The sequence below is a fragment of the Camelus bactrianus genome, chromosome 20, assembly GCF_048773025.1.
Source record: "Camelus bactrianus isolate YW-2024 breed Bactrian camel chromosome 20, ASM4877302v1, whole genome shotgun sequence".
Classification (NCBI taxonomy): Eukaryota; Metazoa; Chordata; class Mammalia; order Artiodactyla; family Camelidae; genus Camelus; species Camelus bactrianus.
Genome location: NC_133558.1, coordinates 27,717,369 through 27,741,660, shown reverse-complemented (window position 1 = coordinate 27,741,660; position 24,292 = coordinate 27,717,369). Strand labels below are relative to the sequence as shown.

General features: G+C 47.1%; 1 protein-coding gene across 6 annotated transcripts; it reads right to left on the bottom strand.

Moving 5' to 3' along the window:
* Positions 1-4,380: 4,380 nt before the first annotated feature.
* Positions 4,381-23,632, bottom strand: TAF8 (TATA-box binding protein associated factor 8). Of its 6 annotated transcripts, XR_012501141.1 has the most exons (11): positions 23,492-23,632; positions 22,543-22,699; positions 19,356-19,454; positions 18,970-19,032; positions 17,810-17,934; positions 14,966-15,113; positions 13,312-13,454; positions 8,858-8,938; positions 6,632-6,771; positions 5,187-5,811; positions 4,381-5,071 (listed from the first exon to the last, which is right to left on the bottom strand). XR_012501141.1 is itself a non-coding variant. In XM_074348722.1 (10 exons), exons 1-10 carry the CDS (start codon positions 23,534-23,536, stop codon positions 6,324-6,326), a joined length of 1,014 nt encoding a protein of 337 aa, XP_074204823.1. In that variant the 5' UTR covers positions 23,537-23,632; the 3' UTR covers positions 4,381-6,323. The 6 variants fall into 6 exon arrangements, 5 of the variants coding, with proteins under 5 accessions (XP_074204823.1, XP_074204822.1, XP_074204824.1 ...); XM_074348722.1 differs by having other exon boundaries at positions 4,381-6,336; XM_074348721.1 differs by having other exon boundaries at positions 4,381-5,811.
* Between the last annotated feature and the right edge of the window lie 660 nt (positions 23,633-24,292).

Below are 24,292 nucleotides of genomic sequence, written 5' to 3'. Positions count from 1 at the left end.
GGGAGGTGATCACTTTATTAAACCTTCCTCAAAGTACCCAACCCAAGGATACTGTGGCTTTCCTTTCAGGACCCCGATTCACACCTGACATTACACATCTAATGTCTGTGAGCTGTCTGGCCCCCAACTAGACTGTAAAGGCAGAGAATGTAGCCGCTTTGTTACACTCTGCTGCCTCCCAGCGTCTGACTCAGCGCCTGCCCTCAGTAGCTCAGTAAATATTTGTTGAAGGAGTGAATGTAGAAGGGAAGGATAAATGTCATCTGGAGAGAGGATACGGAGGCCGGAAGGACAGGCAAGATCTTCGGAGGTGAGGGGGAGGAAGAGCACAAAGGCGCAGGATGCAGCAGTGATGAGGGCAGCCGTCCCCCCTCAAGGAATAAAGACCCCTTTGTGTCCCTCTTAGCATGTCTCCACAATCTATAACGATTTTGGTTTTGTTTTCCGTGTATGTCTCCCTGCTCAAATGGATTCCCTGGGGGCAGGGGCCATGTCTGTTTTGTCGCTTGTCCTTAGAGCCTGGCACAGTACCTGACACACACTGAAGACACTAGATCCGTACTTGTTGAATAAATGAAAGGAATGTGAATTCTCCCAAAAGAAACAGCCACTTGGCAGAGGACCTGGAAAGCCAGGTTGGGCAGTTTGGATGCAGAGTGGGACGGACTGCAGGTCTTAGTGTGGAGGGGGAGGCGACAAAGTCCAGGGGAGGGGGCGACAAAGTCCAGGCTTGTAGGAAGATGGGCCTGGCAGGGGACACAGGCTCAAGAAGAGCAGGGAGGCTGCTGCCCCTTCAGACCAGCAAGGAAGGAAGAGGTGGCAGAACATGGTGAGGGGCAGGTGCAGATGGAGAATGAAGACTCCGGACCATTTGGAGGGTGAGATGGCGCTGTAAGGCCCGCGGTCCTGGCCCAGGTAAGCGCTCCAGGGCTGGCTGCTACTGGCCCCGCTGTTTCGAACTGCTGTCCAAAGTGGGAAGGCTGGGGAGTGGAAGTGGTTTGGGCAGAAAAGTGAAGCAAATCCAATCTACCACGTTGCTTTGAAAGTATAACCAGGTAGCTTAGTGGAGAGCAAGCTACCGACAGACAGATGCTGAGAATCCCCGGGAGGTGACAGCTGGCGGTGGAAGGGCAGGCGAGCCATCTCCTGGGCGAGCAGAGGACTATCTGGGGCCAGCCACAGCTGGGCAGGTTGGAGAAAGAGCCAGCAAGGAAAAGGGAGGCCATGAAATAGAATAATCAGGAAAAGAGGGCAATGTCATGAAGGCCAAAGAGACACCTTTGAAGAGGAAGGGGTGGCCGATGGGTCACATGTCAGCAGCGAAGGCCCAGTTGGATGTCACTGAGGGCCCCATCCTAGAGGAGCACCAACTGTTGGCCTCTGGGACGGGCTGGGAGAGCCGAGGGTGCCAAGTCAAGTGCGCTCAGTGTTCAAGAGGGGTTTCCTGCCTGTCCCAAAGGGCAGTCCTGGGCACACACCCTAAACCTCATTTGTGTCAGATTCAGCTGTCCCCCAAATCCATTCTTTCCTACTTTCCTTGGTGACAAGGCTCCCAAATTTTACTCAGACACAGAGCCACATTTCCTCACTTGCCGTGCAGCCTGGCAAGGCCACGTGACTAGGAGGGGGCAGCTTCTGGGCTTTGAGCTCCCCTTTACACACCCCACCACCCACTCCACTGGAATGTGGACCCAGCAGGTGGGGGGGCAGCCTTCTTCCAGCACACGGATGTGAGCATCACCCGAGGTGATAGACGAGCCATAAGACAGAAGACTTGACATCATCAGGCCACCAAGCCAGCCTGGGCCACCCACCCTGACTTCCGTAGAAGGCATACAGTTCTGCCTTAAGGTGCTGTATTTTGGGGACTTTTTGTTAGAGCAGCCTAACTCGAGTTGGAATGTACCATTAAATTCAGTAGAGATACCATCATTATCCATTTTATGGAAACTGGTTTGGACATTTAGGGATTTGCCCACGACCTCACAGCTTGTAGGCTGTGGTGGGGCCACAAACACAAACGTCACCAAGCCTTGGCTCACTGAGCCACGTGGCCTCTACGTTGAGTGACTTCAGGCTCCCAGAAAAACAAAGCTCAGCTCCTTTTATGTTTGTTTCCCCACTGCCTTCCCCTGCAAAAAAAAAAGCCAGGCTATTTTATTACTAGTTTCTCAGTTAACTTCACTGATCACCTTTTAACTTGGTCAGAAATTAAGGAAAGGGGCCTGTATCCTGACCCCCAGGGCCAGAGGTGGGAGGGACTATCCTACACTTGGGAGATGTGAAAACCTAGTGCAATGTCTGGATCTTATTTTAATCCTGATTCATATAAGCCAACTATTAAAAAAATTTTAAAAATCTTTGCAACAACTGGAAAATTTTGAGTATTAACTAAATATTAGGGGATATTAGAAAATCACTGTTCATTTGTTAAGTGTGATATTGGCATAGTGATTATCTAAAAAAAAAAAGTCTTAACCCACAGAAATATGCCCCTCCCCCCAAAAAACCTAACCTTTGACAAACGTACAAACATAATTCAATGGAGGAAGGGTACCTTTTTAACAAAAGGAGCTGGATCAATTGGACATCCACAGGCAAAATAGTGAACCCAACCCAAACCCCACACTTTATAAAAAATTTACTCGAAATAGATCAAGGACTAAAATGTAAAACATACCTATAAAAATATTAGAAAAAAAATACAGAAAAAGATCTTCAGGACCTAGGACCCGATGAAGAGTTTTTAGACCTGTACCAAAAACATAAACATAAAATAGAAAAATTGATAAATTGAATTTCATCAAAATTTAAAACTTTTGCTCTGCCAGAGATCCTTGTGAAGAGAATGAAAAGACCAGCCGCAGAGTGGGAGGAGTATTTGTAAACCACACATCTGACAAAGTTCTTGTATCAAAAATATATGCAGCATCTCCTCCAAAAATAAATAAACCTAGTTACCTCCCCCCCAAAATAATTAAGTAATACAATAACGAATAAAGTATTTTTTAAAAAGAATATATGAAGAAACCTCAAAACAAAGAAACAATCCAGTTGGAAAACGGGCAAAAGATTTAAGTGGATAATTCACCGAAGAGCACACACAGACAGCAAAAGGCACATGAAAAGATGTCCGACATCTAACCATGGAGGAAATGCAAATTAAGATCATAAGATATTAGTGCACAACTTTCAGCATGGCTAAAATTTTAAAAAATTATGACAACAAATATTGGTGAGGATATGGAGAAACTGGCTGCCTACATTGCTAGCAGGAACACAAAATGGTACAGCCAGGCTGAAAAGAGTATGTTTCTTTTAAAATGAAACATACAGTTACCATAGGACCAGAGTTGCCTTCCTGGGCATTTATTGCAGTGAAATGAAGACTTATGTTTACATAAAAATCTATACACAGATGTTCATAGCTGCTTTATTCGTAACAGCTCCAAACTGGAAACAGTCTAGATGTCCCTCCTTGTGTGAATGGTTAAGCAGACTGTGGTACATCCATTCCTGGCATATTGCTCAGCAATGAAAAGTCAGGAACTGCGGACACACACAACCACCTGGCTGGCTCTCACTCACTTATGCTGAGTGAAAAAAGCCCACTTCAAAAGGTTACAAACTTTGTAACTCCATTTATATAACATTTTAAAAATAAAATTATAGAGATGGAGAACAGAGCAGTGGCTGCCAGGGGCTAGCGATGGGGAAGAGGAGAGGTAGATGTGGTTATAAGGAAATAGCATGAAGGAACCTCGTGGTTATGGAAATGTTCTGTATCTTGATTGTGAATCTACACATGACAAAACTGCATAGAACTACACACACACACACACACACACACACACACACACACACGAAATGGTGAAATCTGAATACTCTGTGGACTGTATGTATGTCACTTTCCTGGCTTTGACACTGCACTACAGTTATTCGAGATGCTCCCACTGAAGGACTGGGTAAAGGGTACACGGGACCTCCCTGAACTCTTGTTTTCTTTTGCAACATCCTGTCATCTATAATTACCTCAAAAAAGTTTTAAAGGTCTATCAGAGATGCATAATAACATATTTACCGATTACATGACATAGTTCTTAGATTTGTTTTTAAAAATACTTTAGGAATTAAAAAAAAAAGAAGTAGAAGAAATAGATGAAACAGAAGTGAAAAGATGTTCTGTAAGTGTTGCAGCTGGGTGAAGAATATATAGGGAAAATATACTTTCCTGTCTAGTTTTGTGTTTGCAGATTTTCCAAATAAAGTTTTAGTTTGAAAGGGTACTCTGTCCAACATAAGGTCTAAGCCTTACTTATCTGTACAAAGCCTTTCTCACTGCTGTAACTTTTGCATACAAATTCACTTCAAAGCTTATAATTCTGTTGCATTTACAAAGTTTTTATTATGACCTTTTATTAAGAGCATAAATCACATACTTAATTTGACCCTGTTTACTGCTTTTTCGTATTATGAATTCCCTCAAAGTTATAAAAAAAAATAAAAGCTTATAAATATACATTGAGGATTATGCACAGTTTTTACACAACAATAGTCGGGTCAGTGTTTCAGGTTAACATCTCCCAGTGTCTCATCCAGAACAGAATTATAGCAGTGCAGCCTCTGGGATCTCAACAGCAGAAACGGCAATTCTTTCCCAAATCCTACGGCATCCCTCAGCATAACAGCATTCAGCAGGTGTCTGTTCTGGATGGTAACAGGAAGAGCTGCTGGGCTGACTGCTCCCGAGAGCAGGTGAGAACAGCCAGCTGGGAAAGTGTCCACCCTGCATGGGCCATGGCTCAAACCTGGGACTGTATTTAAACTCAGTAGGCCAAGAATTAGCAAAGCAAAATTATAAACTCAGAGTGGGTCAGCGCAGGCCCAACTGGACTACTTTCAACTGTAAGTTTCAGGTCACTATAAACCAGAAAAACTCTTACTTGGTCCAGAGTTGGGGAATCAGATTTTCTCACTTAGCATCCCCTCTTTGGTTACTGACAAGCGGCACTTTCCTTCCAATGGGATGAAGCACTTCGAGGACAGTGAGGTCAGAGGAACATGGAGCTTGCTGTCAAGACACAAACACCAAGTGTTTCAAGTTTTCAAAATCACCAAGAGGATGGAAGGTTAAGAAATGACTGCGGAAGCCGAGTATGAGGAAAGTTCCGTACGGATTTGTTTACCCTGTGTTAACTCCAACGTGTCAGTGGCATTCATCTTCCTTAGACTTGGTTTTAAAACCTCTTCCTTTGGAGACCAGCCTGCCCAGCATCTTCCTTTTTTGGTTTGGAGGGCACATCAAGGATGAAGTCTTCTCTCCCAGGAAGCAAAGAGGTTGGACAGATTCAGACTTGCAGGCTCCTCTCTGCCCCCTTCTGCTATAAAGTGGGCACGTGGCCTTCCCTTGCTGCTGACCTCTCAGCAGAGCGGCCAGGTGTCTCAGCTTTCAGAACACAAGGCCAAAATCTCATCCCCAGCCGCTCCCCGACCCAATCCTTTTCTTGTTTAAAATCGGTGATTCCTCTATCAAGTCACAGCATAATATATCCACTGATGTAGGCTCTTGTCAAAGAAAACCTTTCTTCCCAGGATGGGGCAGGACCTAGCCAATCCCAAGCACACACTCCACAGAGGGACAGTAAATGATCAGTCCCTCAGGAGAGGGCGCTGCCCAGCCCTAGGGAGCTTTCATCACATGCAGATGAGAATCAGGGCTGCCTTCTGTGTCATCCTCCTCACATGAATGCATCTGCTCACACCTTCTGACTCCGGCCGGCCCCAGATCAGGATTCATGTGTTCCCAACATGCTAAAGGAGGGAAAATCACCTTCGATCAGCTCAACAGGGTATTTGGAGCCCAGGTGAGGAGAGAAGAAAGAAGGAGATTCTAGGAGGATAAATTGGTACCACAAATTGTCAGTCAATAAAAGGGGTCCAGACGTCCTGAAATACAAATTAAGCAAACAGTCTTTCTGGCAGTGAGCAAAGCAGGCAGAGCCTTTTCTTTCCTGCCACCTTCCCTGGTCTTCCAGGTTTCAAGGAATCAAGTCCCATGATAATAAATGAAGTCCCCGGCCGTTTCTATGCCCCATGGCATGGCCCAGTTGGTTAAAAAAGGCCTTGTTGTTACAGTCGTATCTTCGTCAACCCAAACGTCCAACGAAAATAGGTCAATCTCAATAGAGCGTCTGCAGTTAAAATCATGCCCAGTCACACCCTGGCAGCCTCGGCTCAACCACCCTCTTCTTCCCTTGAGTGGCTTTGACTCTCCCAGGAGGGTGATGTCCGCGTCTCTGCACAAGGCAGGCTTCCTTCTCAGCTCACGAGAGGGACCTAGAAAGAAGAGGAATCCATGGAGCCTGCCTGGGGGGCCGCCTGCCCTCCTAGTGGGGGAGCAACGGCTGGGCTGTGCGGGTTGGTCCCTGGGCTGCAGGAGGCTCAGGCTCTATGCACGAGAGGTACACACGGGAGACGAGGAAGGAGAGGAAGAGGGACCATATTTCCTCTCACCAGAGAAACTTTCCCCGAGGTCCAGACCCACTGGTGAGCCTCTCTTTGCCGCCAAGGAGCAGAGGCGCCCACCTCGGCTGGCCAGGGAGTCCTCTCTGCACCCCAGCCTCCAACTCACTTCTTCCTGCGGATCTTGGGTTTCTTCACAGGCCGCAGGTAGGGGTTATCGATGACGTTCTCCTCCCCGTTCCGGCTGCCCGACAAGGAGGGGTTCTGCTGCAGGACAGATGTGTTCTCCTTCTCGGCTCCAGAATCGTCCTTTGAGCAAAAGCCAAAATAAAGCAAAACACCAAGGGCATAAGGAAAGAGATCGTGCCCATGAGAAGGGCTACTATCAGCATCCCTTTCATCGAGAAATGAGAAGCCCACCTTCTATGCAACGTGCCTAACTCTGCCCCAGACGACAGGAGGCCAGGCAGCAGCTGGCTTGTGGGAGGAAAGCGGGAGCAGCAGCCTTGACGCAGTGGAACACAGAACATGGACCCCTGAGCCTCCTAAGGAGGCCGGGACAGGAGTGAGAAGGAATAGAGACCTGGGAGGGGTGGGGCTCAGGGGCCATAACTAAGATGCTTCAGGGAGGAAGCCCAGTCTGGGGAGAGATCAAGAGAAAGAGAGAAGGCCCTCAAACCTCACAGGACTGAGAGGTACAGGGCCAGAACAAATCAGGGGTGCAAAGCATCTTCTGGACCAAAGCTCATGTAAATCAGTCTATTTCCCAATTCTCAAATACTGGGTACTTGCAACACAGTACCAATGATCATATCCCAGAAGAGGCCAGAAACTTCTTGAGCCCAGAGGGCTCAACCAAGGAGAAGCAATGCATGCTGGCCCCACCTGAGAACTTCATCTAAGATCCCCATCTCTGGCCCGTAGATCAGGCCTTTCACTGTGCTTTTTTTGAGGAAAGTGATTTTGGAGAAAAGTTTGTAAGTTTGTATGTATTCAATATGATCCCAGTTAAAAACTGTTTAAATCACAATTGGGTGTGGACACAGGAAGAAGTAAATTTTAAAGACTGCTTCTGGGAATATAGGTGATTGAGTCTCCTTTCTTTCTTTCTTTATTTTATTTTATTTTTTTTACTCTCTATTTTCCAAGTTCTTTAAAACGAGCAGAAGCTGCAGGGGAAGGGGGAAAAAAAACATCACAGGAAGAAGTTGACCTTGAAGCTCAGGCCTAAGTGACTGTAAGTGACCAGAAGCTGGTTGGGCTGCGCCCCCTGGTGGCAGGCCAAGCGTTCTGTCACTGAGATTCCTGTCCTGTAACTAGAGGTAAAAGAGGACCTGATTTTGGGTGTGGGAACAGCTCAGTGGTATTTTGGGTGTGGGAACAGCTCAGTGGTAGAGTGCATGCTTACCATGCATGAGGTTCCTGGGTTCAATCCCCAGTACCTCCTCTAAAAATAAATAAACCTAATTATCACCTGCCCCCCGCCCCAAACGAAAAAAGAGGACATGACCTCAACCAGGAGATTGTGCTGTCCAAAGACAGCAGGACAGAGGATGCTGCAATTGGATGGCAGATTCTCTCTCTCGACTGCTGGCCGAGGAGGCTGGTGCCAGTCTGGGCTCAACGAGCCTGAAGAGAGTGAATGGCTCTGAGGTTCCACTGGCACCGCCTCTCACTGTCCGTCAACCCTGTTCTCCCTGGAGACCCAGTGCCATCCAGAGCCCCTGAGCTTTCCCTCTCCAACACCAGGGTGACCTATAGCCACTGTGGACCTCCTGGCTCTCTTGAAAGTGAGCCCCTGGCTGTGCCAGACCTGGCCTGCCCTGGATACCTGGCTCCCCACTTTTCTTAATGGCTTGTTTGAGTAACTCACTCCCACCTCCCTCCTATCATTTCTCTACAGTAATTGGTCTAGCTTCAAAGTTACTGGAAGTTCACTTCAACTGTGCCTTAAGTGTTTCCTGAGATAATACAGGTGGAGGTGACATGGTCAGGGGCGCTGAAGAGCCAGTCCTGGGGCCACTGCTCGACGCTCCCTCCCCCGTTCGTCTCACCACGCCTCACAAGTGGGCCAGGACGGGGCACAATAGACTTCTCTTCTCCCAAGTGGAGCTTCTGGAAATGCCATTTTGTTTGCCCTCTTCCGGGACAGGCAGCCTTGAGATGGGAAGGGATGGGAGGAGTAGATGAAAGAAGTAAAGTACTGAACTGAGATTTGTGAAAAAGAAGGGAGCAGAAAGGTCTGTAAGGAGCAACTGGGGCCTGGAAAGGCCAGACTCAGGCAACGTGTGTGCACTCTTAGTGAACCCCACACTCCCGGGGGTGACCGTGTCAGTCTCACAGCTTTCAACCCCACTTCCACACCATCTCCTCCTGGTGCCCCTCCAGCCCTCACCTCTCTCCTGACCTCCAGGCTTGCACAGTCACTGGCACTCAACGTGGTCAAGCAGGCATCTCCGATCCAATGTGCCTGAAACTGAACCCCAGACCCCCGCCTTGGCATGAGCAGCTCCTCCCACAGTCCTCCCATCACAATAGACAGAGACCCCCATCCTTCCAGTGGTCCAAGCCCAGACTCCACAGTCATTCCTACATCTTTTCTTTCTCTGACATCCGACAGCCACATTTGTTAGGAAACTTCTTGGCCTTTCCTTCAAAATCCAGGCAGAATCTGACCACTTCCACTGTCTCTACTGCGACCACTGTGGGAGGACCCACCATTGTCTTTACTGGGACAACAGCTTCCTCACTGCCCTCCCTCCACAGTCCCTTCTCTGCCTGCCCCATTCTCACCATTGCAGTCGATGCTCCCTAGAGAACTCTGGATCTGTCCCTCTGCTCCACACCCTCCCACGACTCCCACTTCACCCAATGAAGACAGTTCATAAAACTGCTTACAAGGCTCTTCCTGATCTGACCTCTCCCCCGACCCACTGCCTTCCACAGCCACACCCACACTCGCCTCTGTGCCGTGGGGCCTTTGCACTGGCTGTTCCCTTTCCAGAACACTCTTCCCCAGATATCCACATGGTTCACTCCCTCACCTCCTTCAAGACTCTGCTCCGATGTCACCTCCTCTGTGATGTCTACTCTGAGTACCCTATTTACAACGGAAACTTCACCCTTTACCCTGGACCTTTCCCTACTGTTTCCCACCCACCCCACAGCACTTTCATCTCTAACAGACCATATAATGACGTACTGACATACTATGTTTATGGTCGCTCCCCCACTGCCAGGATCCCCAAAGGCAGTGGTTGCCTCTGCTCTGTTCACTGATACGTAAGCACCCAGACAGTATCTGGCACCTACCAGGTACTAAATAAATCCTTGTTGAGTAAATGAATGGTACACTGTTCATAAAAGACTAAAAGTTTAGACACTGGGATTGCCTGCAGAAGGCAGCTAGTACAAATATATCAGAAAAAAAATCCTATTATACACTAACTTTAAATGAATAGTCCCTTTATGTTCAAGTAGATGGAGAAACCACAGCCAAGTTAACCAAAGTGCCTAGCAGCAGTCCTTGAGAGATGTGTCATCAATAGAGGAAAGAGCAATTTAAAATACCAGTTACTAAGGGGGGAGGGAATAGCTCAAGTGGTAGAGCACATGCCTAGCACGTATGAGGTCCTGGGTTCAATCCCCGTTCGCTCCTCTAAAAAGAAAGAAAGAAACCTAATTACCTCCCTTCCAACAAACAAATAAAATACCAGTTACTGACTTCACTGTAATAATGTTGGTCCACAGGGGACTAGCTCAATTCAATCGTTAAACCCACACAATGCAGCGATGAAGCAGGGGCAGAAACCCTTTGTGATTTGCTGTTTGTGTCTGAAACAATTAAAACCATCTCTAGAAGGATTCACAAGAGCCTAGCGAGACTAGCGACACTGGTTGCTTTGTAGGAGGGAAAGTGAACCAGGACGGGCAGAAGAATTGTCACCATATACCTTCTCAGACATTCTGAATTTTAAATATAGGATTGTATTTGCCAGGCCAACAAAAGAACAAGCCTGACTGATTGCCCATAAATTGTTGCTGGAATCCTTTTCCTGAAGTCTTTTTATTTGTTTATTTTTCACAGAAGAACATATGGCCATACAGTTGCTGACGGGTGGGGGGCACCACGAGCTGCCACCGGCCAGCACCCGACAGAGATGAGCTCATTGCATCTCGGCTTCTTTTCTGCCCCTGAGGCAGGTGTTTCTAGTTCTATTTGTATTTGTGAGGAAACAGGCTCAGATGTTGGGTGATGCAACCAAAGTCACTTAGCTGGAAAGTAGCCCTGTCTGGATTCGCAGGCAGGCCATTCTGACTCGGAGGCTCAGTTCTGTCTACTCTTTGCTGCCTGGCTTGGCATCCGGGGTCCTGGAGTCCTCGGGTGACTCCTGGCATCCGTGCAGCCTTGGTTCCTCACCTCTGTGACCTCACCTACAGCAGTAACTGGAGTGTGAGATAACACACCTACAAGCCTTGTAGCTACTTTGTACTTACAAAGGGATGGTGATGTTTGCTTAGAAGATTCCTCCTTCTCAGAAGGTGAACCTCATCTTAGTCCATGACCCAATCACCACATCTCAGACCAAATTAACCGAGTCCAAAACAGAAGTGCAGAATAACAAGTTCCTCTGCTTTATGTAAAGCCATGGGCTCCCAGCCCTAATTCTGAAAGGAATAATTCAACATTAAAGAAACATGCGTTCAGGTGTGGGAGACCATCAGCAAATCAGAGGCGGCACTGGCACTCTCTACCTGCATCCTGCAGCTGCCGGCTGCTGCTGCTGCATCGCACCCTGGAGAACATGAGGAACGCCCAGTCCAGCTACAACCACTAAGCCACCCTTTGCTTAAAAGCCAGGGCCCATCTGAAAGGATGGGTGAATACAGTAACCTGACTATGAGGGTCCTGTAAGCCTTAGAGGCATTAGAGCTCCCAGCAGGTCTGTGACCCTACCTGGCACTTTCCTCAAGAGGCAGGAACAAGGGTGGGCCTTATCCTGTTACTCATCGAGAGCAACACATCGCAACCAGAAGAGAACATCCCCAGGTCCCAACGAGCACACCTCATCCTGACCTTTGTCTCTGTGCCCACACACTCCACCCCCTACCCTGGCTCTGAAATGTCCACAGTAAGGCTAACCCCTCCTCTCGGGCACTAGATCCCCTGCCCGCTCACCTACCAAAAACCATCATCCCAAAATGTTTCTTCCTCTCCTGCACCAATTTTCCCTCTACCAGACCATTCCCATCAGCATACAAACATCCTGCTATTTCTTTTACCTTAAAAAAACAGGTAAAAACCAAAAGGCGGCCAGTGTGACTAAGGGAGGGAGTTTTTTATTTAATTTAAACTTAATTAGCCACATGCGGCCACTGGCCACTGTAGTGGACAACACAAGGCCATCCTCACTGACTCCAACTTCTCTTCTCGCGTTCTCTTTGAATTCACTTGCTCTCGTGCTTCCTGAAATCGCTCCTGTCAAGGTGACAGATTATACTCGCGCTGCCAAATCTAACGGACCACGTCTCGGGCCTCACGTGACTGTAACTAACTGCAGCTTCTGACACAGCTGATCACTTCCTCCCTTGGCCTCCGGGACACTGCACCCTCCTGGCTCTCCCATCTCTCCAGCTATGCCTCCTCGGCTGGTCCCCCTGCATCTCCTCATCCTCTGAACAGTGCAGAGCCCCAGGTCTCAGTCCCGGCACCTCTTCTCTTTTTGGTTCTCACTCGTTCCCTAGGCGCTCACCGAGTCTCGCGGTTTTAAACACTACCTACACGCGAAGACTCCCAGATTGGCACCTCGAGTCCTAACAGCACCCCAAACTCCCTAACTCCTCTAACCATCTCTCTACCTGACATCACCACCTGGATATCTAATAAGCATCTCAAACTCACCCTGTCTAAACCCCAACTCCTGGCTTCCCCCAGACACCTGCTCCACCCAACAGTCTTCCCTATCTTGGTGGAAGGCAACTCCAGGTTTCTTGTTGTTTAGGCAAAAAACCTTGCATTTATCTGGGATTCTTTCTCTCATATCCACTCTATAGTTGGCTCTGCTCCAAAAATAATCTAGAATTTAACCCAATAACCTATCAGACCAGGTCTTTACTTCAACCACCATCTCTGCTTCTGCCCTTACCCTCTACAGTATACCCTCAACCCACAACCTGCCAGATCCTGTCACCATCAGACCCTCACCTTCCTCTGCTCTGCACGTCCAGTGGCTCCCATCTCACTGAGAAAAAGCCCACATGTTAAATACACCTTTACAATCGGACTCCCCCAGGAGCTCTGTGACCTCACCCTCTGTTCGTCTCCCCCTTGTTCAGGCCACTCTGGCCACCCTGATGATCTTGCTGCTCTTCAACACAATAGCTCCCACCCCGGGGCCTTTGCACCTGCTATTCCCTCTCTGAGCAATGCTCCACTGCCAGTTATGTGCAAGCCTTGTTCCCTTCAGGTCTTCACTCAAATGTCACCTTCTCAAACACCACACTCCCCAGGCCTAGACCTACTTCCCATCCCCTAATTTCTTATTTTTCTCTCTTATTGGAGCGCAGGACATTGTGTCCAGTCTGTCTCCTGCTAACTCCTCAGCACCTGGCACATGCCTGACTCTGGCAGGTGTGCATTCAATATTTGTTGAATGAATGGATCCCTAGGATACAGATTTCTCAAGCTAGAGATCATGTCACAATTGGATCATCATGGGCCCATCATGCAAGTCCCTAACATAAGGCCAGAGACCTGAGGTAGGTCATGTGCAATGCCCAGGGTGACAGGCTGAGAGCAGCATGGGCTCCTTGGGGGGCAGGCGGAAGCAGGCAGAAGGCAGGACCCACCGTGCTGATATGAAGAGGGAGGTTTTCCGTGTCTGTCTGCTCATCCTGCTCCGAGGAATCCGTCTCTTCCATTTGTTGCATCTCCAGCTCAGATGGAAGAAGAGCAGTCAGGTAGGGGATAGTGAAAGGTCTGGCAGCGATCACTGGAGGATTGGAAGAGAGGCATGATTCCGCTGTCACGGAGCCCTTGCAGCTGGCCGAGAGCCTCCGATCAGCGAGCACCACCGCAGGACAATAAAGGCTAACGTGCTCTGAGCACTTAACCACGGGCCAGGCCGCGTCCTACAGGCTTTACACGGTGTCTGTAATCCTCACCTCCACCCTATTAAGTAAGTACAATTATCAAACCCATTTTACAGACAGGGAACCTGAGACACGGAGAGGTTATGTGACAACCTCAAACACACAGAAAGTGGCAGAGTGGGATTTGAACTCCGGCCATATGACCTCAGAGCCCACTTTTACCAAGTACAACTAAAATCAGAGACAGCTGGGGCCAAATCCTAGCAAAGCATCAGCCTCGTGATCTTATCCCCAAGGTCAGTTAACCCCTCAGCCTCGTGATCTTATCCCCAAGGTCAGTTAACCCCTCAGCCTCATTTCTAAAGCAGGGATCTGGATCCCTTCGGCCAATATTGGACTTGAGAACTCCGCATGGAAGTGCACCTGCTGACCTAGAGGGCACTTCAGGTGAGTGAGCAATCCAATTATTCCAAAAAGCACTGAGGAGAAGAAGAAATTATTGATTTAAAAAGAAAAGAAAAGAAAAGAAAAGAAAAGAAAAGAAAAGAAAAGAAAAGAAAAGGAAAGAAAAGAAAGTCTCCATGTATACTTCCATGGTAGAATATCATTATCAGAAGACACTCTAAGATTATTTTTAATGTGGCTCAGATGTGGGGCCCTGCAGACAGAAAGAGCTAGGTTTGATGCTATCTGCTTGCTGCGTGACCTCGGAGAGGTTACTTCATTTGTCTTCTCTATAATCCTCGGCTTCCTATAATGGTGGTGGTAATGATTCCTAACTCAGAGGCTCACCTGAGGACTTCATGCAATAACGTGGAGGAAGTGATTCGCACAGGGCCTGGCACTTATGACTTAGCTGCTATGGCTCTAGGCCGAGGTGCACAGTGAGTAGGCAACAGGGGCCTGCCAACTGAAGGAATCACCCAAACCCCTCTGCCTCATTCCCCGGTGGAAACACTGAGGCCTATGGAGATGAAGGAACTTGGTCACACAGCAAAAGGGTAGGGTTGAGATGAGAAATTAAATGAGCTGGGCCCTGTGAGAGGACACCGTGGAGGACAAAGGCCAGAAGAGGTTCTGAAACTGCTCCCTGATGCCAGGGTCCCTTCTACCACCAGGGCTGCCGCCTCTGCTATGTAAGCCTCTCTGACGCCTGGCGCTCAGTCACCCTCGAGGGGACCTCTACTCCACGCACTTCAAGTGCCCAAATGCAACAGAGGCCATTCCTGTTTGGGAGTCATTGGTGGGACAGGCCCCCTAAGCCCTGGGAAAAGGAGGCAGAAATCTGAAGAACGAGTTCCATCTGCGGTAAGGACAGAGCTTATCTGCTTCTTCCTACCACGCTAAGAGACAGGGCAGATGGGTGTGATCTCAAAGGACAAGATAGGGCCTGCCAAGGGGAGAGACTCACATGGAAATGTGCTGACGTCATCTTTGAAAAGACTCTGGGTCTCGCCTGTCTTGGCCATGAAACGGGTGAGTGCCCGCTCCACGTCTCGTCTCTGGGACGCAGCCTTCTCCCGCAGGACCTGGTAGTCTGACACGGGCTCGCGGTACGTCTGAAGAGAGAACAGCAGAGACACCAGCGTGACATCTGCTTTCCTCGGGTCCCTGCCTTGCTGGTGCTATGTCCTCCCACCCTTTAAATAACCCACTACTCACTACCGTCACTGACAGCAGACGTCCCCCAGGGCAGTGGAAGGGCAGAAAGAAAGCAATGTAATGATCATTAATATTTACTTTTAACCTTAAAAATTAAGAAAGGTACAAATATTCATTACAGGGATTGATACCAGGCCTTCACTTAGCTCTGCTGACAGCTGGACTCAGGTGTCAGAGATGCATCCTGAAGGAAGAGTGGGAACCCCCAGGGAAGCCCTGATGGGGACACTGGGATCCCGCAGCACAACGTGGCGTCCTGCAGTGAGTGACTGCGCGTGGGGACTTGCAGATTGTACCTCTTGTTTTCTTCACCCAACCCTCACAAAACGGATGCATTGTCCCAAAAGATTCCCTCAAAGAAACAGACTGAACACATTAATTTCAGTGCAAGTGAACAAGAAACAGGCCTGACACCCGCCCCTACTCCTAACTTTGAGCTTTTGGGCAATCATGTTATGGCATGAAAAAATGATGGGGACCTAGTAAGAACAAATTAGCCAAAACATTTAAAATTATAAAGGTAAAGGTGAAACTTTAACAATGAAATCAGTCTTGCACTGCTCCAGACTCCTCTAAAGTAACTATTCTTTGTGATGTGGAGGTAGGGTTTTTAAAGGAGGTACCTGGAGACACTTGCACTGCTGTCCAAGTTAACTCAGTGTGTCACCTGTACAGTTACACTTAGACACAGAAATAGGATTTTCTGGCATGTTTAAAATCTTCCCAGAATGAAGAATTTGACGGGATTTTTGAACACACTGATTAAAAACATTAAAATGCAAGATTTTACAATTATTTTAAGACAACTGTTTGACATTTTAAAAGTTGGAAATTTAATAGAAAAATTTTAACAAAATTCTTTAAATAATTGGTAAATGAGAATAAAAAAATTAGTTTCATGGTTTATTAAGGGCAGCCAAAAATGCCATCTATCTTTGTATATCTTTGTCAACTATGAGAGCTGTTAAAGTATCAAAATAAACAGAACTTAGAATCAAACCAACTTAGAATTCCACCAAGTATTCAACCAAGATTTCAAAAAATCAAAAGCAGAGGCTGTTACATGGCTGCCACTAAAAAGGGGCAAACAAGTTTCCTGCACCTTTGATAAGGATCAGATTATCTTTTAATGTATGTTATTTTAGTACAGTGTTACATTATAACATTCATGTAAATAGACAAATACTAGAATATGTGCTTAAAGTTTTTACTGACATAGATATACTATAAGAGAGTTAGAAATAGTTGTGGATTGAATTGTGGCCCCCCCAAAAATAGACACGTTTAAGTCCTAACCCCCAGTCGCTCAGTATATGATCTTATTTGGAAACACAGTCATTGCAAGATGCAATTGGTTAGGGGGGAGGGTATAGCTCAGTGGTAGAGCGCATGCTTAGCATGCATGAGGTCCTGGGTTCAACCCCCAGTACCTCCTCCCCAAATAAATAAACCTAATTACCCCCTCCACCAAAATAAAGTAATTAAATAATACAATAATAAATAAGTAAGTAAAAAACATTAAGAAAAAAAAAGATGCAATCAGTTAACACGAGGTCACACTGGAGTAGGGGGTACGAATCCCACATGACTGGTCCCCTTATAAGAAATGGCCACGTGAAGACAGAGATATAGAGAGGATGCCAAGTGAAGACACAAGACTGGAGTGACACAGCGACAAGACAAGGACGGCCAAGGACTGTCTACAAAGCACCCACAGCTGGAAGGAGGTGGGGAAGGATTCTCCTAAAGGTTTCAGAGGGGGCCTATGGACAACTTGATTTTGGACTTCCAACCTCTAGAATGATAAAACAATAAACTTCTGTTGTTCTAAGCCACCAAGCTTGTGGCACTTTGTTCCAGCAGCCCCAGGACACTAATATAGAAACCACAGTCCAGGGCAATGGCTGTGCTGCAATGGTGGGTGACCACCTATTCCTCTTGCCCCCATATCCTGCGGTTGGGAGACAGCTTCTGAAGGACTTGCCCCAACACCCTGCATCACGGCCGTGTTTGCACCAGGACATGGTGTGGAGGTGGAGACAAAGGAAGCGAGTGGAAGCACCTCTGGGGACTCCTGTGCAAGTGGAAGCACCTCTGGGGACACTGCTCGATGCAAATAGGAACACGATGGACCATGGAAGACAACTCAACTTGTCCCACACAGACCCAGAGCTCAGTTATGAGGGGCTTCACTTCATATTACCAAGTACGTTTTAAATAACCTTTCCCTGATTTCAAAAATAACTCTTTCCTATCGTGGAAAATTTGGAAAACCCAGAAAAGCACACTCAAAACAATGGTACTTATAATCCCACCAAGAATTACTACCAACATTTTGTGGAACATGTCTTTTCTGTACGTGGCTAGTACTTTTGTGTTTGGGTGGGACAGGCAAAATTGTGCCAGCTTCAGTTTGTTAACTATATATTTGCCAGCAAACTGGAGACCATAATTCTCCTTTTCAATGAGGAGAGACATTCTGAGTTCTGAACTACCTTGTTGCCAACAAACTTCTGGACTCCAGCCTACCAGTCAATAGAACTGACTCTGCTTTTGTACCAGTCACAGCCCCTAGCGGGGCCTTGTCACTCACCGGAGTTTTGATGTAGGTGTGGGGGTCGGGGAACTCGGGGAAATGGCTGGGGATATGCGGTGGGTGGGGTCGGTTCTGTCCTGCAGTGAGGGCCTTGGGGGTCACTGGCTGATTGGTCACTGGAGCTGCAACAGAGTCACAACCAGTTACTTCTCCACCCCAGGCCTTGGGTCTCTACCCAAACCCTCCTTTTCTCAAAGTAAATGCTGGACCTCAATGTTCTATGCAAAAGGCACATTGCACGTCTATTGATAAAAGGTCTTTAATGGCTTGAGGCCCTGAAAAGGCCCTCCCAACCCCAATGATGCCTGGCCCTGCATAAGCTGGGGTGACAGACCCATCCCCAATGATCTGCCTGCCTGTCTCTTAGGGAGGTGAGTGGGTGGCTGTGACAAGTAAATTAAGCCGAAGAGCAGGCTGAAGAACCAGGGCAGTGAGGTGGGCTGCTGACTCTTTTCAAGAACCTGGGTAACAAAGACAAATCCTGAGCCAGGTAAAGTAGGTGTAGGCTAATGACAACACGAGGGAGCCGCAAGTGGCACCTTCCACTGCTACTCTGAGACAAGTTCTTAAAAAGATGCCAGCCTGAAAAGAGTGATGAAAACAAATCTAGTGAATTCTCCCCAGGTCCCACAAGCCCAAATGAGTGACCCCAACTCAGTTCATGGCACTCAGTTTGTCTCAGGCAGAGGTCATCAAACTTTGTGTGTGAAGGGACAGAAACTAAGTATTTTAGGTTTTGCAAGCCATACAGTCTGTCACAACTACTCAACTCTGCCATTCCAGCATGAAGACAACCATAGATAATAAGTGAACATGACTGTGTACTGATAAATGTTTATTGACAGAAATGGGTGGTGGGCCACATCAGGCCCATGATCTCAGGAAGAACAAGAACTCTCACATTTTTGAGCCCTGACTGCTCTTCTGGGCTGAGACACAAGAACCACAGCAGCATCTCAGGGACGGCTTCTGGTGACAGAACCTCACATCCTAATTCGATTAGCCCGAGTAAAGAGTACACTGTAAGTAGCCCTAAATAACGGAAGGGAGTCTGCAACGAGGCAGTGGCTACACACCAATCCCCGCCCTATTCAATGAATTCATCCCACCAGCATTAACTGAGCACTTACTGAGTACCTCAGTTGAGAGTTACTTACGGGCAGTGATGACCATCCTCTGAGATCGTTTTGCATAAGCAGGGAGAGTGTCCACATTGAAACCTAAGAAACAGGGAAACAAAAATCACTGCCCAGACCATGGGATATTGAACAAAGAAGAGGAAGTAATCCTGTGGCAAAGTAGCTTAAAAAACCAACTCAGGAGTTTGGCTGCCACTCAAAAGAAGCTCCAGCAGAATCCCCCAACAGGGAGTTAGGTGGTCTCTCAAAGAGGTTCAGAGGAGTGCTCTTTTGATGACTCTCATAAGCTAAAGGCAAACCAGGAGACTCATGAGGGAATTCAAGAACACTCAGCAGACGTGGCTGACTCTCTCATACCTCCAACTCAGTTGCACCAAAGAAATGGAAACTGGAAGTGTACTCACCCATCTCGACAAGGGTGACCACAATATCTGACAGTGTGGGCTGGGTTCTGGCTGTGTGCTCACAGTAAGACTTGGCACTCCTCCCAATTTCTGAAATGTCTGGGAAGGGATCAAAGGCATAAAGTCTTATTCTCAGTTCCTGAACAGTTAAACGTACAATTATCGCATGAGCCAGCGATTCCACTCCTAGGTATATACTGGAGTGAATGGAAAAGGGGGACTCAAACAGATACCTGTTCATCAGTGTTCATGGTAGCATTATTCACAACGGCTGAAAGGTGGAAACAACCCAGTGACCATCCACAGAAGAATGGGCACACAGAATGGGGTCTATACATACAATGGAATATTATTCGGCCTCCAAAGGGAATGACCTCTTGACACCTGCCATAATACGAATAAACTTTGAAAACATCATGCTAAGTGAAATAAGCCAGACAGACAGTCAAATATTTTAAGATTCCACGTTATGAGGTACCTAGAAAAAAGAATATCACAGAGACAAAAAAATAGGTTAGCAGTTATCAGGGGCTGGGAGGAAGGAGGAATGGGGAGTTACTGTTTATGGATACAGAGTTTCTGCTTAGAATGATGCAAAAAGTACTGGAAATGAATACTGTTGATGGCTGTACAACATTGTGAATATATTTAAGGCCACTGAATTATATACTCAAAAATGGTTAAAATGGTATAATGGAAAAGTATCTGAAAAAGAACAGTTTTATATATCTATCTATCTATCTATAGATATATATATATATATCTGAATCACTTTGCTGTACACCTGAAACTAACACAACACTGTAAATCAACCATACTTCAATTAAAAAAATGGCTAAAATGGTAAATTTTATGTTATGTATATCTTGCCACCAAAAAAAAAAAGGGGAGGTCTTATTCTCTGGCTGTCAAGTTTTTGTTTCTTCTACCCAAAGCTGAACCTCTTTTTAAGTCATGCTGAAGTCCTTCAGGGCAAATGGGAAGTATGAGGCTGGACTCATACTCATGAATGGACTTCTGAGGTTGATGGGCAGTTCCATGAAAACTCTGAAACTCTGCTGAATTTTGCATACCAAAAAAAGCCTTTTTCTGGGGACAAATCCACAGATTTCATCAGAGATAAAAGGAGACCCCAAAGGTAAGGACCCCTGCTCTAGGGGGCCTAATGGTGCAGAAGGAAAGAGCAAGGAGCGCTTGGTGGGAAGGCTGTCTAACTGAAGACCTAACACCAACTTGTCATGCTACCCTGAGCAGGTCACTAACTGTCACTACTGTACTAGCCTCCATCCATGAAAATGGTGGGCAGCATCTGTTTACCAGGGTGGGGGAGAGTCTAATTAAAATCCTGGTGAAATACTTTAGAAATACACCAGGTGGCAGTTTGGGCAGTTTCACCATTTGGGCTTTTTCTTACATATCAGCAGGATCCTAGGATGTCAAAGGATACACACAGAAAATGTAGAAAACATGAACTTTGCTCTGAACGCAAAGATACAGGTCCCTAGAAACAAGGTGATTGTAGTCAACAAGCACAACAGTTCTGCCTGGTGATTATCACTTACACAAATCCTAATACTTTGATATTCAGAACTATCGCCAGCATGGAGGCATCCAAGTCTCAGCAAGCCCTCAATGTAAGCCATCCATCTTTGGTATTCCTTTCACTGAAGCAGCGGATTTTTATACTATTTTCAAACCATTTAGTTCTAATACTCTTGGCTTTTCCAACACAACAACAACTCCATCCCCTTCCGTGGAAACCATTTCTTCTGAGAGAAATAAAGGCCTCTTGTCCAGTGGTATAAGAAAGAACTACTTCAACTATTAGGACCTATACACTCTGAATTACAAGATCTTTGCAAAAACTGAATTCTCATCTGCTGGGAATTATTAGTCCATTCTTTCTGGACAAAAGGTCTCAAAGTGTGGTCTGGAAATCCCTGGACATCCCTGAAATCCTTTCCAGAATACACAGGTCAAAACCATTTTCATAATGAGACATCCTTTGACTTTTTTACTCTCATTCCCTCCAGTACTTTTCCAGAGGTTCTATCACCTGTGACACCATCGTGGCTCTGATGGATAATGGGATGTGTGCTTGTGCATTCTTATGTTTTAAAATGTTCTCAGTTATTTTTCCTAATGTGGCAAAAAAAAAAAAAAAAAAACCTCTCTATATAAAGACAATGAATACTGAATTCCTTGGAGTCCTCAACATTTAAGAGTCTAAAGGGGTCCTGAGATCAAAAACTTTGAGATGGCTGCTTTAGGAAAACATTTGGTATTTAAAAGTTCAAAACATCAGCTGCAAGAAGTTACCCCACCCAAATCAAGCCCTTTCTGGGGCAGTCCACATCTAGTGACTGATCAAGATTGGAGTACAAAGGAAGGACCTTTTGAGCCTGATGTGGGCTACTCCGTGGGCGATAATCGCACCAGAACTAACGCCCCACTGAGCTGGCCTATCTTTGTTCGGCCTGCACTACAGTTCAACTTCTCTCTCTGCCTAAACCTTTCTCTTACTTCCATTCATAGGGTTGACTTCCCCTCCAAAACACCTTAAATAACCCTATCCCTCATCCCATCCTACCCACCCCCCCAAAAAAAGGCCCAAGCACGGAGCTACACTGCACATGCAGAAAGGCCTATGTAAGACCATTAAGACCATTCCAGATTCCTAAACTCCAAAATATTTCCTTTTAAGTGTTTTTTCCCAATTCTATAAAATTTATTCACCCTCACTCTTGTATCACATAATATAGCATGATTATATCATGTGTGGCATTTATTTTATGGGAATTAATCCTGACTCTTCAACAAAACTGTAAGTTCTTTGAGCATAGAGAACAAACAGCAATAATAACATCTACAAGTCATCAAGAGCTTAAACATCCCCAGCTTTGACTGTTTTACGTATACACCTCACTTAACATTAACAACTCCACAAGGTGCAAATTATTATCCTGTTTCAAAAATAAGCAAATTGAGGTTCAGGAGGTTTAGTGGTTTACCCAAGCTATTAAGTGGCAGAGTGGTAATGTACACTCAAGTCTATCTGATTCCAAAGCCTGTAAGTCACTTTACCATGTTCTTCTTTTTCTAAAATCCTCCCTAACATTATCACACTGCAGATACAGAATAGATGTTTGGTTGACTGGAAGAAGGCCTATTGTTTCCTGGTACTTACAGCTCTGCAGCATCTCTGTCAATGTTTCCACAGATGCTTTCTCAGCGCTCTCAAACCCTGCCTCTGTCAGCAAGGAGCTCACAACCACTTGCAGGGTTCGCCTCCGGGCCAGATGGTAGTTATCAGCAGGGTTAGTGGACTGCTTACTTCCTGATCTCTGTGAATCAGCAGCCCAGAAAGAGAACATTTTCATCCACATGACAGGGATGCAATCACATAGTTCAATACCGTCAGTGGCAAGCAAAGGTTCTTCTGCTAAATACTTCTCAGTGCTTAATAAGATGTGGTAGTCCCTGATACGCAGATTTATAGCTCTTGGCCAAATGAGCAATAATTGAGTACCCAAGGGGTTCTAAGTTCGGAGACAGACTTTCTGCCTACCTAAAACGTACAATTCCAGTAACGCAAAACGGCTGTTTTCTACTTTCTATTTCAGCAGATGATCAGAATATATAACTGAAGAAACATGCATGATGGGATTGAATTCATATCTATTTCCCAGAAAAAAAGTGATCTCTCTCGTTCCTCTCATTGCCACACCACTTCACTAACAAGGAAAATTAAAACAACAAACACCGCACGATGCAGAATACAGGGCAAACGATAACAGCACAGACAGTAGGAAAGCGAAGTATTTGGAAACGGGAATCCCTCCCAACTTTGGCGGACCAATAAGAAAGCGAAAACGGCATCATTGGACCAATCAGGAGGTGTTCCGGGTTCCCAACCCCCCCAACAGAGAACAGGCCAATCAGTACGCAGGTCCACCAACTCAGGAGGCCGCCGCCAAGTCTCGAGGAGGGGCGGCATGTACGGCCTGAAAGACCCTCCTCCACTCAGAGCTCATGGTGGGGCGGGATTTCTGGGTATGAGCTTGTTGCCCACGCTAGGGGGAAGTTACAGAATGCCCAGACTTTTTCGGCTTCCGCCCCGCGCCTCCCACCCTTACCGTTCCGGAGCCACCGGCCCCGGCAGTAGTCGCTGTGTCGGCCATCTTGCTCTGGCGTAATGCGCGCGGGCGCAGGGCAGGATGGGACTTGTAGTCACGGGGCGGGGCGGCGAGGGGGCGGGGCAGCACGCCCCCCTCTGGGCTTTCGGAGGCCCAGCCGGGTGGGGGATGCGTCTGGTGACCCCCGCTCATGTGACCTTTTGTGAGCGATGGGTTCAGTGAGCCCCGGAAGTGGTCAGGAAAGTGAGCCCTCGGTTTCACACCTATTTTAGAGTGAAATCGTTTTTCATAAAAAGCGCATCCCTGGAACGCTCCAAACTTGCCTGATTGTTAGCAACACCTGGCTGCGTACCCCCCGGTCCCCGTGGTTTACTCTCTGGAAGAAGGGTCTGGGAGTCTGTATTCTTAAACCAGGTGTTTCTCCTGAGCGGGAAATTTGGGGAAACCTTGCTTTGTGCTGGCGGCCCCGCAGCCCGCCAATGGCCCACTTGGAACTAGAGCCTAACAGCCACCTAGTCCAGGTGTTCCACTGCATCCTGCTGCCTTCTCGCCCTCAATTAATCCGCAGGGATTTGCGGGGCGAGCTGGGAGGCGCCGGCGGCAGGAGGCTGTCCCTAGCCCTCCTCACTCCCAGGACGTTGCGTCCACGCAGTGTCTGTGGTGTTCTGTAGTTCAGTCGCGGGTCATCTCCTGTGGATGGGCGTCCTTCGCGCACCGCGCCTCATTTGTCTCCGTTTGTGGGTGCTTGGTAGAACGCAGAGGCTAGATTCGAATCCCAGCAGTCTCGCCACCTGTGGGACT

Excerpts from the sequence above, each read along its gene's own strand:
- TAF8 (XM_074348721.1), bottom strand. The coding sequence starts at position 23,536 with ATGGCCGACACAGCGACTACTGCCGGGGCCGGTGGCTCCGGAACG. Across the intron at positions 13,455-14,965 it reads TGACGTCAGCACATTTCCAT|TGATCGCTGCCAGACCTTTC; the intron begins GTGAGTCTCTCC and ends CCAATCCTCCAG. Across the intron at positions 5,812-6,631 it reads CCCAAGATCCGCAGGAAGAA|CATGTTGGGAACACATGAAT; the intron begins GTGAGTTGGAGG and ends TCCCTCCTTTAG.